The sequence below is a fragment of the Homarus americanus genome, unplaced genomic scaffold, assembly GCF_018991925.1.
Source record: "Homarus americanus isolate GMGI-L3 unplaced genomic scaffold, GMGI_Hamer_2.0 scaffold25827, whole genome shotgun sequence".
Taxonomy (NCBI): domain Eukaryota; kingdom Metazoa; phylum Arthropoda; class Malacostraca; order Decapoda; family Nephropidae; genus Homarus; species Homarus americanus.
The window spans coordinates 8,976,155-8,989,444 of NW_024738300.1; the positions used below are offsets into that span (position 1 = coordinate 8,976,155).

Below are 13,290 nucleotides of genomic sequence, written 5' to 3' on the forward strand. Positions count from 1 at the left end.
GGACACGTCCAGTAACGTTTATTCAACTTTAGGTACCTGGTAAACATTACTAGGTAAGTGTGTGCAACTAACGTTAAGAATATAAGTAAACTACAAACTTATACTTATTTCAAAATTTCAATGTCGAATTTGTGTAAAATTGTGAAATCTGCGTGTGTCTGAGGAGCCTGTCTAGTCAGGGGTACCAACGACAAACCTTAGCTATACTGTACATGTCTGGCTCGCTGTTCCCTATAGCGTACGTGTCACACGCTTTAAACACTGTCTTATTTCTTACTTGATAATCTCAAGGTATAACATATACTTTTGATGATGGATGTAGTCGCCTATCTTTTTTTCACGCTTTGTTAAAATTTTACACTTGAGTGGGCCGTGGGTGTGATTTGCGCACGCGGGCCAGTCCATATTTTTCCAGAAGCGAACGCCCTTGAGCTGCATCGACCCAGACGAATGATGTTGCCAAACCGAACCTCCGTAAATTTTTAACACCTTTTCCCTAATTTATATATTTTATCAACGTCATTGATTTTTTGTACATCTATTAGTTGCCAAAATTATTTATTGTTTGTCGTGGAAATAGACGAGTAAAATAGCGGAGGGATTGTATTTGTTTACGCTAGACATAACACACTGCTATATAGTTCAAGTCTGCCAAATTCAGTCTCGATCATTTTTTATAACCAGGATATTGCTATTTATATTGCCTTTGTGAAACGAAACTGATTGTAGTAAGCAGGATAAATATTTGTATTTTTAAAACAGGATACAGTGATTATTGTAAGCATTATCTAATTTTTGTTTCTTTGTTATCACGATATAGCTAAAAAAAATTGAAAACAGGATATAGTTATTATTGTAACCAGGATATAGATATTTTTTATGTTGTAACTAATGTAAAGCTCCTTTTTTCATTTTAAACAGGATATAGTGAAAGATTATTTTGTAACAGGATATGATAGTTTATTCTGGATATATACTGTATGCCGATATTGGTTTCTTTTCTGACCAGTGTTGTAAATTAGGTTACAGTAACCAGGATACCTTTATTTTTTCATTTGCAACCTGAATACAGTGATTATTGTTACTTTATAACTGGATACAGTGATAACATCCTTGATAACCGAAAGTGGTTTCTTGTAATCGGATTATAATGATTTTTGTTGCTTTGCGGATTACTATGATTGTATTCGTTTGTAACCAGATATTGTTTTTGTATTTTTTAGCATGAATATAGGGACATTAAATTGTAACCATAATAATGACTTCTATTGTAGCCATAATAGTGATTTTTATTCAATTGTAGCCATAAGTGATTTTATTCTATTGTATACATATTAGTGATTTATTCTGTTGTATTCTAGGGTGTTTAATACAGTATTAAATATAGGTTGGGGGTCCCTAAGTACCACGGGATCCGATCTGGGGAAATTGACTTTAGGATTCTAGGGCTGAACCACCAATCGTAATGGTTAGGTTAAGTTAGGTTAGGTTAGGTTAGGTTAGGTTAGGTTAGGTTAGGTTAGGTTAGGTTAGGTTAGGTTAGCTCAGCTCAGCTCTGGATTGGGCTTTTCTGTGACTGAGGCTCAGTCTGTCATTTCGTTTTACAGTAAATACCAGTACAGTATATGTTTAAAGGTAGTTCAACTTCAGCTTTGCAGGCGTAATAATGTCCGGATAATGTCCTGTTAGTATGAGGACGTGGATAAGTACGGTTAGTTATGAGGGCTTGGATATGTCCTGTTAGGTATGAGGAGTGTGGAAATGTCCGGCTAGTTATGAGGGCGTGGATATGTCCGGTTAGGTATGAGGGCGTGGAAATGTCCGGCTAGTTATGAGGGCGTGGATATGTCCGGTTAGGTATGAGGGCGTGGATATGTCAGGTTAGGTATGAGGGCGTGGATATATCCGACTTCCTTTCATCTGGGTCACCGGGAGAATTGAACAGAAAAAGTAAGAAGGAAGGAAAGATAAAGGAGAGAGATAAGTAGTTGAGGAAGAGAAAGAGGGAGAAGTTGAGGAAGAGAGAGAGAGAGATAAGTTGAGAAAGAGAGGGAGAAGTAGTAGAGGAAGAGAGAGAGAGAGAGGGTAGTAGTTAAGGAAGAGAGAATGAGAGAGAGAAAGTTGAGGAAGAGAGAAGTTGAGGAAGAGAGGAATGGGTAGAAAGGGGGTAGAGGAAGAGGGGTGGGAGGAAGAGGGTGGGGGAGAGGGGGAATGGGGAAGGAGAGGGGGGGAAGAGAAGGGGGGTGAGAGGAAGGGGGGGTGGGGAAGGAGAGAGAAAGAGAGGGGGTGGGGAAGAGGAGGGGAAGTGGGGAGAGAGAAAGGGGGTAGAGGAAGGGAGAGAAAGGAGGTGAGAGGGAAGAGAGAGAGAGAGAGAGAGAGAAAAGGAGGTAGGGGAAGAGAGAGAGAAGGAGAGGAGAGAGAGAAAGGGGGAGAAGAGGGAAGAGAGAGAGAAAGAGAGGGGTAGAGGAAGAGAGAGGGAGGGGAAGAGGGGTGAGAGGGAAGAGAAAGGGGAGTAAGAGGAAGGAGAAAGGGGATTGAGGAAGAGAGAAAGGGAATTGGGGAAGAGGTTGAGGAAGAGAGTTGAGGAAGAGGCAGGATTGGGGAGAGAAGAGATAGGTATTTTCCTTCATATATTTACCTTTTTCCCCTCGCAAGTTTTACCTTGTAAACATTTTTGACACCTGGAGGCAGAGAAGCGTTTTGGCGGTATGATTTTCGCAATATTTATTTTGGATGCGGAATATGGTCCTCCTTCAAATATTTTGGGAGCGAGCGAGGAAGTCAAAATCTCTCTCTCTCATACTTGATAATTCGCTTCTTTCCAAAAGTTTCGTTTGATTGATGAAAAATTAGCTTCCCTATTTGTTGACGCTTGAACCCATGGTGGTCGGGTGGGTTAGTAGGGATAACAACCTAACCTATCCTAACCACTGGGATTGATTTCCAGTCCTATTAAGCCTCAGCCCTATTGCACTATAATATACCTCAACCCTATCCTTACTCTTAGGCTCCAGTCATAATAGGTTCCAATCCTAATGAAACTCACCCCTGACGAAACCATCTCCCTAAAAGGCTTCAGGTTTAATAGTCAGGTCAGGTCAGGTGGGGTGGAGGGGAAGAATCAAGTCAAGTGAAGACAAGCTCAGTAGGACTGGATCCCATTTGACCTACAACAGGAGGTGTGGAGATGTTGAGACAAACCCCGTCTGACCCGCCTGAGACAGTTCCCAATCTGACATACTCGCTCTTCAGCTGTGTTATGTTCCAGTGATTTTCAACCCTTTTCATCTGACGGCACAGTGAGCCAGGCACTAAAATGGTCGAGGCACACCATCAATATTTAAGGATAGATTTGATTGGCGGATCTACTCCTGTACACTAAGGAATTAAGAAGAATTTAAAACTGCCATTTGGGCTTTTAATGAAGAACACATTTGTTTATTAATTGCATCATTGAAAAAAAGGAGTTTAATGCGCTCCATAAAAGTACCAGTAATGTCAAAACGTATCCAAATGCTATTTAAACTCCCGCGGCACACCTCCGGATGCTTCGCGGCACACTAATATGCCGCGGCACATTGGTTGAAAATCGCTGTAATAAAATAAATTAGACTATACAATACTCATTTATGCTTGCCCGAAATCGTAAAATATCACCACTTTGTTTACATTGATCACCCAGATTTTTTTTCGTATCTCTACTTAATATTGATGATTGTATAGGTGAAGGGGTAGGATCACCTGAAGATTAAACACCTTAATTCTATGTTAGGTTAAAGTTAAGTTAGGTTAAGTTAGGTTAAGTTGAGTTATGAGTTAAGCGTTAGCTTAGCTTAGGTTGAGCAATGAGTTGAGGTTAGGTGAACTTAGGTTGAGTAATGAGTTATTGTTAGGTTAGCTTAGGTTGAGTAATGAGTTAAGTTTAGGTTAGGTTAGCATTAGGATGTACAGTCAACAGGTAAAATAAACTGAGGGGTTAATCTTCATATGAACCTTTGACGACACTGAAGGTAAAATCGAGTCATCAATTAGCAAATAACTTAGCCATGAGTGAGTGAAAAAGTGTGAATAATTTCGATTTCTTATTTAGCTGTTGTATGAATGCCTCTCCTGACTGATGGATTGTCTGATTAACTGACTGACTGACTGAGTAACTAACCGACTGACTGACTGACTGACTGACTGACTGTTTAACTAGCTGACTGACTGACTGTTTAACCTACTACCTGACTGACTGATTAATTTATTGACCGACTAACTGACTACCTAACTGACTGTCTGACTACCTATCTGACTACCTACCTGACTGACTGACTGACTGACTGACTGACTGACTGACTGAGAGGTTTCCCCAGCTGTTCTGCCTTAATCCTCAACATATTGCCTCTGACTGAATGTTTGTGTGTCGAACTCTGCCTTGTGACACTATATTTACCCATGTCCTTTTATATGTCTGTGTCAATGTGCTGTATCTGTCATGTGTCAGTATATCTCCCACTGTGTCATATGTGTTAGTATGTCGCCTGTACCACCATGTGTCTACCACTGTGTCATATGTGTCTGTATGTTACCTGTACCACCATGTGTCTACCACTGTGTCATATGTGTCAGTATGTCGCCTGTACCACCATGTGTCTACCACTGTGTCATATGTGTCAGCAACTGTTATCTAGTAAAGGCTGTGTCCTTGTGATTCATCCTGCGTGTGTGTCTCCCACTTCATTCTCGTCTTATTGTCTTGTCATTTCCTCCTCTGTTGAGTCTGTGTCTGTCTTCCTGCTGGTGTTGTTGTCTTCAGCTCGTAAAGTCTCTCTCTTTCCCTTCCACACTCTGCCACACATGCAGAAAGGATGTGAAAATACTGTCCAGCTATTCTTTCACCCTTTTTTGTGTGTGTCCAAAATTTCCTTCCCATTTGTTACATGTCTGGCGTGGCTTCGTGTCGAGGGTCATGGTCATGTAGGTAAGGGAGGTTTGGAGTTTAACATCACTGTGGATTTTTCCCCGCATATTATAAGGTGCGTTCTCGTGTTGGTATTACGAGGAAGAAAAAAATCATGAAAATCGACGTTCACCACCACTCAGCCAATCACCTGACGCGTCCGGTAGATAATATAATTTGATGATATTTTAGCCTTTATTGTACACTTCTCTGCCTGGTTATCCTGCATCACTTTATAAATCTTTCTGTCTTAAAATGTTCCACTGTTAAGCTAGTAAATGTATTGTCACATTTTGAGGAGTTCAAAATTATGTCAATGGACGCCATTGTTGTTTACTGTTTGATCTTAGGTTCTCAAATAATCTGCGTCATGAAGAAATCGTTAAGTTTTCTAGATTTCTTACTGATTTGGTTTTTCAAGCTGAATAAGGATATTAGTGATATCTCTGTTAGCCGGAACAACTGGTGCAGAGCACTTCCTGGAATGAGAGATTTCTAGGTAACGCGAAGACTCCCAAAGCCGGAAAAAATCCCTCTCCCCGAAATTTTCCATTTAATGGAAAAATTTTCTTGGAAGTTCCAGAAATTGCCCATTACATCATCTCTCTAACCCGGAAAAAAATTCTGGATCCCCGGAATTTTCTGGGTATCAGGAAAATTTTCTTGGAATTTCCTTGAAAACGTGCCCCTCGGAAAATCATTCCGAAAATTTTATTTTCCTGAAAATTCCGGCTATTGGAGAGTTCCAGGTTTGAGGGTTTCCAGCTAACTTCACAAACACACCAGCATTATATATAAGTTCACCCAATAACGTGACGTCTTTCTTTCAGGTGCGGTTTAGTGAGCGGCGAAACTTCCGGGAGCAAGAGGAGAAGATTCGGTTAGTGTTTGATAACCTGACCCAGCTGGACCATCCCAACATCGTCAAGTTACACAAATACTGGATTGATAGCAAAAATGAAAAGCCCAGGGTATGTGTTAAAAGACTGTTCCATAACCTCTTGTGTTCAAATTGTTCTTTGTTCTTGTTCACACTACTCCATCACTTGTTCACACTACACCAGTACCTGTTCTCACTACACCACCACCGCTTGTTCACACTACACCACCGCTTGTTCACTCTACACCACCACCACTTGTTCACACTGCACCACCACTTGTTCACACTACACCACCACTTGTTCACACTACACCACCTCTGTTCACACTACACCACCTCCTGTTCACACTACACCACCTCCTGTTCACACTACACCACCTCCTGTTCACTCACACCACCACTTGTTCACACTACACCACCACTTGTTCACACTACACCACCACTTGTTCACACTGCACCACCACTTGTTCACACTGCACCACCTCTTGTTCACACTACACCACCACTTGTTCACACTGCACCACCACTTGTTCACACTACACCACCACTTGTCACACTACACCACCACTTGTTCACACTACACCACCACTTGTTCACACCACACCACCTTGTTCACTACACCACCACTTGTCTCACTACACCACCACTTGTTCTCACCTCCACCATTTGTTCTCACTACACCACCACTTGTCTCCTCACACCACCACTTGTTCACACCACCACCACTTGTTCACACTACACCACCACTTGTTCACACTACACCACCACTTTTGTTCTCACTAACCACCACTTGTTCACTACACCACCACTTGTTCACACTACACCACCACTGTTCACACTACACCACCACTTGTTCTACTACACCACCACTTGTTCACACTACACCACCACTTGTTCACACTGCACCACCACTTGTTCACTACAACCACTTGTTCTCACTACACTACCACTTGTTCACACTACACCACCACTTGTTCACACTACACCACCACTTGTTCACACTACACCACCACCACTTGTTCACACTACACCACCACTTGTTCACACTACACCACCACTTGTTCTCACTACACCACTACTTGTTCACACTACACCACCACTTGTTCACACACTTATCCTAGCTGGCACATATATACTGTATGCAATATTATAAATTGTCCAGTTTACTTTTGTCTTTAGAAAAGTGTATTGAATCCAGTATGCAAATGAGTTCCAACATATGATATACTGTGCAAGTAAATCACTGTAGGTGCGCGTGATCCAGGCTATATACTGTATGGTTGTATTGGTGATTTCAATTCATTCAAATAGTTAAAAGATAAAACAAGCACTGGTGAACATTTTGACTGTGGAATGCAAATGGGAAGAAAAACCATGATGAAAGAAGAAGGAATCGTGAATGGAAGTGGAAATTTGAAGGAAAAAAAAGGGAATGAAAGTGATAGACGCAAAAAATAATGATATTAATAATTTGGGAACAAAAATACACAAAATGGGGAACAAAATTAGAGAGATGGGAACAAATGTAGACAGATGGGAGCAGAAATAGACAGATGGGAACATAAATAGATGGGAACAGAAATAGACAGAGGAACAGAAATAGATAGATGGGAACAGAAATAGATGGGAACAGAAATAGACAGAGGGGAACAGAAATAGATAGATGGGAACAGAAATAGACAGATGGGAACAGAAATAGATGGGAACAGAAATAGACAGAGGGGAACAGAAATAGATAGATGGGAACAGAAATAGACAGATGGGAACAGAAATAGACAGATGGGGAACAGAAATAGATGGGAACAGAAATAGACAGAGGGGAACAGAAATAGATAGATGGGAACAGAAATAGACAGTTGGGACCAATATAGACAGATGGAAACAGAAATAGACAGCTGGGGGAAAGAAATAGACAAATGGGAACAGAAATAGACAGATGGGAACAGAAATAGACAGATGGGGAACAGAAATAGACAAATGGGAACAGAAATAGACAGATGGGAACAGAAATAGACAGATGTGAACATTAATAGACAGATGGGAACATAAATAGACAGATGGGAACAAATATAGACAGATGAGAACAGAATGACAGTTGGGACCAAATATAGACAGATGGAAACAGAAATAGACAAATGGGAACAGAAATAGACAGATGGGAACAGAAATAGACAGATGGGAACAAATATAGACAAATGAGAACAAATATAGACAGATGGGAACAAATAAAGACAGATGGGGGCAGAAATAGACAGATGGAGCAGAAATAGACAGATGGGAACAGAAATAGACAGAGGGGAACAGAAATAGATAGAACAGAAATAGACAGAGGGAACAGAAATAGATAGATGGAACAGAAATAGATGGGAACAGAAATAGACAGAGGGAACAGAAATAGATGGGAACAGAAAATAGACAGAGGGAACAGAAATAGATGGGGAACAGAAATAGACAGAGGGGAAACAGAAATAGATGGGAACAGAAATAGACAGATGGGAACAGAAATAGATGGGAACAGAAATGACAGAGGGGAACAGAAAAGATGGGGAACAGAAATAGACAGAGGGGAAACAGAAATAGATGGGAACAGAAATAGACAGAGGGGAACAGAAATAGATGGGAACAGAAATAGACAGATGGGAACAGAAATAGATGGGAACAGAAATAGATAGATGGGAACAGAAATAGACAGAGGGGAACAGAAATGATGGGAACAGAAATAGACAGAGGGGAACAGAAATAGACAGATGGGAACAGAAATAGACAGAGGGGAACAGAAATAGACAGATGGGAACAGAAGGGATAGATGGGAACAGAAATAGACAGATGGGAACAGAAATAGACAGATGGGAACAGAAATAGTTAGATGGGAACAGAAATAGACAGATGGGAACAGAAATAGACAGATGGGAACTGAAATAGACAGATGGGAACAAATAAACAGATGGGAACAGAAGGGATAGGAAGTGACCTCAAGCAACACGGAGGATTGAGTAGTTGAATAATTTGAAGGAGTGACCTAGCATTAAATTGTTGAAGGAAGAACTGATTGGAAATGACCTTAAGGACGATTGGAAAGAACTGATTGGAAGTGACTTAAAGGACTATTGGAAAGAACTGATTGGAAGTGACTTTAAGGACGATTGAAAAGAACTGATTGGAAGTGACTAAGGACGATTGGAGAGAACTGATTGGAAGTGACCTTAAGGACGATTGAAGAGAACTGATTGGAAGTGACTTTAAGGACGATTGAAGAGAACTGATTGGAAGTGACTAAGGACGATTGAAAAGAACTGATTGGAAGTGACTGTAAGGACGATTGGAGAGAACTGATTGGAAGTGACTTTAAGGACGATTGAAGAGAACTGATTGGAAGTGACTTTAAGGACGATTGGAGAGAACTGATTGGAAGTGACTTTAAAGACGATTGAGAAGAACTGATTGGAAGTGACTTTAAGGACGATTGAAGAGAACTGATTGGAAGTGACCCTTAGGACGATTGAAAAGAACTGATTGGAAGTGACTAAGGACGATTGAAAAGAACTGATTGGAAGTGACTTTAAAGACGATTGAAGAGAACTGATTGGAAGTGACTTTAAGGACGATTGAAAAGAACTGATTGGAAGTGACCTTAAGGACGATTGAAAAGAACTGATTGGAAGTGACTTTAAGGACGATTGAAAAGAACTGATTCGAAGTGACTGTAAGGACGATTGGAAAGAACTGATTGGAAGTGACTTTAAGGACGATTGAAAAGAACTGATTGGAAGTGACTTTAAAGACGATTGAAGAGAACTGATTGGAAGTGACTTTAAGGACGATTGAAGAGAACTGATTGGAAGTGACCTTAAGGACGATTGAAAAGAACTGATTGGAAGTGACTTTAAAGACGATTGAAAAGAACTGATTGGAAGTGACTAAGGACGATTGAGAACTGATTGGAAGCGACCTTAGGACGATTGAAGAGAACTGATTGGAAGTGACTTTAAGGACGATTGAAGAGAACTGATTGGAAGTGACTAAGGACGATTGGAGAGAACTGATTAGTGACTTTAAGGACGATTGAAGAGACTGATTGGAAGTGACTTTAAGGACGATTGAAGAGAACTGATTGGAAGTGACTTAAGGACGATTGAAAAGAACTGATTGGAAGTGACTTTAAGGACGATTGAAAAGAACTGATTGGAAGTGACCCTTAGGACGATTGAAGAGAACTGATTGGAAGTGACTTTAAGGACGATTGAAAAGAACTGATTCGAAGTGACTTTAAGGACGATTGAAAAGAACTGATTGGAAGTGACTGTAAGGACGATTGGAGAGAACTGATTGGAAGACCTTAAGGACGATTGAAGAGAACTGATTGGAAGTGACTTTAAGGACGATTGAAGAGAACTGATTGGAAGTGACCTTAAGGACGATTGAAGAGAACTGATTGGAAGTGACCTTAAGGACGATTGAAAAGAACTGATTGAAAGTGACTTTAAGGACGATTGAAAAGAAATGATTGGAAGTGACCTTAAGGACGATTGGAGATTAGGTTGTTGGTGGATGAACGAAAGGAGGAACAGTGTTGAAGGAGAAGCTGTAGAACTAAGAAAAGTGAGAAAGTTGGATTATTATCAGTGATGTGTTGGTGGACTGGGGACTTGGTTGATGAACTTCGAAATTACTGTGTTTGTTTTTGTTTTGTGTTTCATTTATAGCTTGTTTGAGGAAGGTAGTTTACGCCCAGGATAGTATTATTGTCGTTGTTGGTCGTGTAATGCTCTATGTAGTTAGGGCCGCCTCTTGAAATGTCTAATCTCGCATGGCCTCCCACCATGAGCACATAAGTCTGAATATTCTGTACAGGTATTGGAAAAAATTCAAAGAGTAGTACTAAATGTGTACACGTATGTATTATATAACATTCTCACTGACCATTGAAAAGGTTAATTGTCACTGGAGAGATCTGTGCTGCTGGTATCATAGTGTTAGGTTAAAGCTTTTATAGAGAACCAGTGTCTTTCAGTGGTAGAATTGACTTATTTGGTGTGTGATCACTGACCTGGCTCTGGCTCTCAATTTATATATATTTTATCTATAAAGCTGGTTGTGTACAGAAGACCTATTAAACAGCACAATTCACCAATCGGCTTAATCAATGTTAACATAGTGAGCTGAGTTTGGGTAATGTTTAAATTCCGTGTTGCAATACAAAGGCCATTATTTTGTACATAAAGGTGTGTTAAGTGTATAGGTAGGTGTCTTTAAGAACGAGACCCAGGTGTATAGCCACTACTGTACGTGTTGTTGTGACTGTTGAGGTTGTGTAGCATGGTACTTATAGTGTTCATTTTTTTACAGGTTGTTTTCATCACGGAATACATGTCTTCAGGCTCACTCAAGAAGTTCCTGAAACTGACCAAAAAGAATGTGAAGAAATTACCTCTGCAGTCTTGGAAACGCTGGTGCACTCAGATCCTCTCAGCTCTCAGGTGTGTTGCTGTGACTCTCGACTCTTCTGGCTCAGGCTAGCAGCTAGATAGTCACCGGGTTGACGAGTGGTTACAGATGACCCCGGGTTATGTACAGAGTCCTCAACCTAAACTAAAAGAGTAGAACTTATTGATTGGAGTGCGAGTTGGATTAGTGGATGTTGTTCATAGAAAAGTTTGTTGCAAGATACATTTTGAATATGCTTGTATGAACATATATATTAATTTTTTACCGAACTGACACCATTATTGTACAATATCTTTAAGTTCTCTCTTATTTGTTGTAGTTGAGAACGACAGTTAATACATTACGGCAATTTTCCCTTAATACAAGTCCTCTGGCACACGCAGGACTCATTCCCTCATATCATTAACCCAGTTTGAGTTTTCCTCAAAGTTTCTCCCTGGTAACAGAGGCTGTGTGGCCCCGACAATCCGGCAGGCCAGCAGCTCATGTGCTGGTGGGGCCACAGGAGGAGGAGACGTGTGGCGTGTGCAAGGCCAGGAGTCTCCCTCACCCACCATATCAGTCCTCACTCTGGTGTCTCACACGTTGTGTTGTTGGCCTCTCTTGTGGCCAGTCACTGCCTGATCACAGGGGTCAGGTGGTGTGTGCTGTTATTAACCATGAACCACTGCAAGGCACACTGTGTGAGCTGGTCCATAGTTGGGACAGTGAGTGGGTGGTGTGGAGTGTCTCCCAGGCCAGGCTATGAGGGATCTGCTGCAAAAGCCTTCCTGGGGGGCCTATTACCATTTACTATTATATTTGTTACAGTTACTTGCATTCGTGCTCCCCCCCTATCATCCACGGCAACCTCACCACCGACACCATATTTATCCAGCACAACGGCCTCGTCAAGATTGGCTCAGGTAAAGTTATTTACCAAATACTTTTTGGTTGATGTAGATTTAAGGTAATAGACAGTAAGGTTGATTTTCTTAAGAGAATAGTGGCTTGAGATAGGTGCTACCCGAAGTTAAAATGTAATACTATTTTATGTAATATTGTACATAAAATGTGATGTGACTTGGGACTTTGTGTTTGGGATCTGCTTGTTTGGGCTGAATCCTTGTGCATGTAATGTCACTGTTAAGGGACATAATCCATAGTCCATCAGTGTAGTTGTGTCCCCTGTGTGTCCATCACTTGACAGATCCCATAAACAGCTTCTGTAAATTTACAAGACTGTTTGGTCATCAGTTCTCTGGGTCACAGCGTCGTTCACGCAGGGACTAACCAGGGGAATGTGAGCGTTGCTGTGACCACGGTGGGCTGATGGGGGTGCAGTGAGCTGGAGGTGACCTCAGTGCATCCTGGTTGCTTGGAGCAGGACACCCACATTGGTAAGTCTGGGCAAATGTTTCCCCTTAGACAACCAGGGTGTGTTCTGACTCACCAACAGCTCACTGAGCACTGAGGGTGGTGCTTCTCAAGTCACGGAAGGAAGGAAAACTGACAAAGGTCCTATTTTCCAGTGGCACCAGATCAAATACACTCCCATGTCAAGACCTGCAGGGATGACATGAAGAACATGCACTTCATAGCCCCAGAATATGGAAGTAGGTGACATTTCCCCAAATTAGACTTGCCCTATTATATATGATTTTTATGTCATATATTGTTGGATATTATGTGTCATATAATTTTGGATATTGTATTTAACATATAACCAAAATATTGAGATAGCTCCTATTAGCTGTAACACTTCTGTGCATATGTTTTACTGTTAGCATTGTTAATAAAAGCATCTTAATCTTGAATGATATATGATGAATATTAGACAATGAAATTGCAGTAGAACTGACGATTCTTCTACATAACAGGTGTTAACACACTTGGGGTTTTCATTTGCATATGATCTGAATTATCGCTTTAGGGTTTTCATATGCAAGTTTGCGTATGAACTAAAAAAAAAATTAATACAATTATTATATGTTTGCGTATGAATGCTAGATGCGCAAGACTCACATTTGGCAACATTGGTGTG

At 40.9% G+C, this 13,290-nt stretch overlaps 1 protein-coding gene across 1 annotated transcript in view; it reads left to right on the top strand.

Moving 5' to 3' along the window:
• Positions 1 to 4,477: 4,477 nt before the first annotated feature.
• The window catches only part of LOC121873963 (nuclear receptor-binding protein homolog), a 61,189-nt gene continuing 52,376 nt past the window's right edge, over positions 4,478 to 13,290 (top strand). Inside the window, exons 1-5 of the mRNA XM_042377842.1 lie at positions 4,478 to 4,510; positions 5,773 to 5,913; positions 11,169 to 11,299; positions 12,078 to 12,172; positions 12,779 to 12,862. Coding sequence (XP_042233776.1) covers positions 4,478 to 4,510; positions 5,773 to 5,913; positions 11,169 to 11,299; positions 12,078 to 12,172; positions 12,779 to 12,862 — 484 coding nt within the window. The remainder of the gene's footprint in view (positions 4,511 to 5,772; positions 5,914 to 11,168; positions 11,300 to 12,077; positions 12,173 to 12,778; positions 12,863 to 13,290) is intronic.